Here is a 3,073-nt window from a genome sequence, read left to right as displayed (position 1 = left end):
TTATTTCTTTTTTTTTTTTTTTAGTTTATGTAGATTAACACGTTTTTTATGCTATTGTTTTATAGTGCCTCTTATTATTCGTGGACATAACAAAATATATGTATATAAATATAACTTATATCGCAATTTCAAAAGTATCTTTAATAGTTTTTTAAATTATATTTTTATTTAGCAGTAAAATTGCAACTATTGAGAATGAAGCAGAATTATCAAGCGAGAGCTTTTGAAAAAATTAATATAAATAATATTAAGACGAATTAATGGCCGAGTTCGCTTTAAAAGAGAAAAGAAAAAAAAACAACTTTTTGTTTACTATATGCAGCGAGAACAAAAAAAGAATTATTAAAATAATTAGCTTCTCTCGATAACATTTCGTCCATTTCTAGTTATATCACGTGTTAATTAATTTTTAATTAATACAAGACATTTATTCGGAATGTTCTGTGACAGTGTGTGTGTGTGTGTGTGGTGTGTGTGCAAGTTCTTTTTTTTTTATTTTAATATTGTAGCGTATGAAGCATACTTCTTATTTTTTTTCTTCTTTGTATATATTTGTGCGTTAATCGAAAATATATCTTTCGCTGCAAAATCAATAAGCAAATAAATTTTCGAAAGATTTTGCGACTGATCAAGAATGTTTCTTTATTTTTATTTTGCTGTTGTGACTGATTTCATTAAAAGTTATTATAAAACGTGTTAATCTCAAGAAAAGAGAACATTTTGGGGAGAAAAAAATATGAACATATCTTATAAAACGATAAGCTGATTTCGATCAATCGCATTTTCTCTAACATCGGATGTCACAATCTTACCGATTTATTTAAAGGCGATATATATATATAAAATATATACAGAACGTTACATGATTGATGACACGATCGAGAAAATAAGATATTTTATCTCTTAAACAAATTAATTAACAATTCCAAATTGAAATATTGAAACCAAATCAATATAAATAATCTCGTGAATAAAGAACCGTAGCTCCAAAATATGAGAGAAGCAACATTATAATTTTTAATTTTTTAACTTTTTTTTCTTTCTCTCTTCGTTTCAGGAAGGGATTACAATAATTGTTATTACGATAATACCAGCAATCAGATGACATCCTATATATTATTTAAACATTCTCATCTGTGTTCTCTGTATAATCTTTACATTCTTTCTTACCCTGTTTCGTCCCGAGGATCCTTCGAGTAGAAAAGGTGATCCTTTCCCTTTATCATCAGTCACACCTTATACATACATACGTACTCTGTCAAACACGACAACATAATGCTTGCTAATTTAATGGAATATTTAAGGATATACATTAGCACGAAGAGAGGCGTTCTTCTAAAGAAGTTAACTCGACGATCACTGGCTGTTTTTTCCATCTATTTTTTTTGTCTTTTTTTCCTCTTCTTTCCTTCGATGTTGTCTCTATTTTTTTATTTATTTCTTTTCTTTTTTTCACGCATACTTGCATGCATCATACTATCTTTGCAAGCAGAGACACATATACATACATACAAAGAGACTCTTCTCATACATACATACATACATTACATACATACATACATACACATCATACATACATCTCGCATGTACATACCCTATATACAGAAGACCGTGAATTGCGAATAAATGACAACTTACTTGACTAACTTAGATTGCGACGGTACGTGTTCTCGTTTTAGCGAATAAAACTGTGCGAATCTTTTTTTTTTCTTTTTTTTTTCTTTTTCTAATATAACCGCCGTGCGTGACTTCACACATTTCTTGTTCACAGGTATGATTATTCGAGAACTTAAGAAACGTGCGTTGAATACATATTCAATATATCTACATATATACAGGAAGAGGTCAGGGATAGATAGACAAAGACAAACAGACAGAAGCGTACGCACGTGTAGCATGTGTAAGTATGTTAAAAAGGATGTGTTGTGTGTATTTCGAGTGATAGAGTGCAGTGATTCGTTATGGCGTCTAGAACTAATTATATAATATATATATATATACACGCTTTAGATCAATCAACGAACTTTTTACGATTTTTCTACATAAAATAATTTCTTTTAAATCACCCCTCTCCGAAAAAAAAAAAATAATTCATTTGGTAGGAAACATCGATTTGTTTGTCAAATAACTTACTTTTCATCAAATGACTTACAAACGCTGTAAACGAACCAAAGCACTCGCACTTACAGATTGTGCTATCTCTTAATCACTTACAATTGTACGATACGAGAGAGAGATTACAAAGGAAGAATTAGTTAGAATCGCAAAAATAAAAGAACCTGTTCGTTCCTTGATTAGGATTATAGTACGATGTTCCTTGCTACGTGCGAAGGTTCTATAAAGAATAGGGATAATGAAAAATGCTAACATGTCTTTTGCTATTTTATCCAGAAGCGTACGAGCCGATCACCTAAGCGGTCTTTCGAGAGACTCCACACGACTGAGGCGATCAAGAGAAGATTTCAAGATCATCGAAGATTTCTCGGTTAAACAACGAGTGCTTTAGAATTACTTCTCGATCAACGCGATAACAACAAAGTTTAGTATAAAAAAGCTTCACACCTTCGTATTGAAAATAACGGATACTGTATGCGGTATTTTATTTGTTTTCTCAACTCGAGAGAGCCTCGAGACATACCACTTTGGTGATAGTGAATCGAGTAAAATCGGATGGATCCAATATATATATATATATATATATATATATATATATATATATATATGGATGAATAGCTGAGTTCGTTTCGGAAGTTCGTTTATCCTTAAGTTTTTTCTGGATTCCTTTTACTCTGACCGTTCGGAGCCCAAGGTCACAACGAATGATAATCGCCTAAGACGAGTCCACTGTGGTAACTCGTATGCGACGTCGACATCCCCATCGAACCCATTCCCTGATAGGCTCCCATTCCCATACCGTTCATCGACATGGTATTCATGCTGTTCACGCCCTGCATAGTGTTCTGTAACATCGTCGAAGGTGCCATCGGGCTTAGGCCACCCATCGAAGGTGCTATAGCACCCATCTGCATTGACGTGGCCGTGTGAGGAAGCGACTTCTGCAGATCCGCCGAGG

The 3,073-nt window shown here is 32.9% G+C and overlaps 1 protein-coding gene across 2 annotated transcripts in view; it reads right to left on the bottom strand.

Annotated features, from left to right (window-relative positions):
* LOC127072063 (homeobox protein SIX2-like) overlaps positions 1-3,073 on the bottom strand; it is a 28,170-nt gene continuing 25,097 nt past the window's right edge. For both annotated transcript variants that reach the window (XM_051012135.1, XM_051012137.1), the window contains exon 5: positions 1-3,073. This exon is cut by the window's right edge and continues 22 nt beyond it. In XM_051012135.1, the coding sequence (XP_050868092.1) occupies positions 2,811-3,073 (263 nt within the window). In that variant the 3' untranslated portion in view covers positions 1-2,810.

Source organism: Vespula vulgaris, chromosome 24 (assembly GCF_905475345.1).
Source record: "Vespula vulgaris chromosome 24, iyVesVulg1.1, whole genome shotgun sequence".
Classification (NCBI taxonomy): domain Eukaryota; kingdom Metazoa; phylum Arthropoda; class Insecta; order Hymenoptera; family Vespidae; genus Vespula; species Vespula vulgaris.
This window is presented reverse-complemented; position numbering and strand designations above follow the sequence as displayed.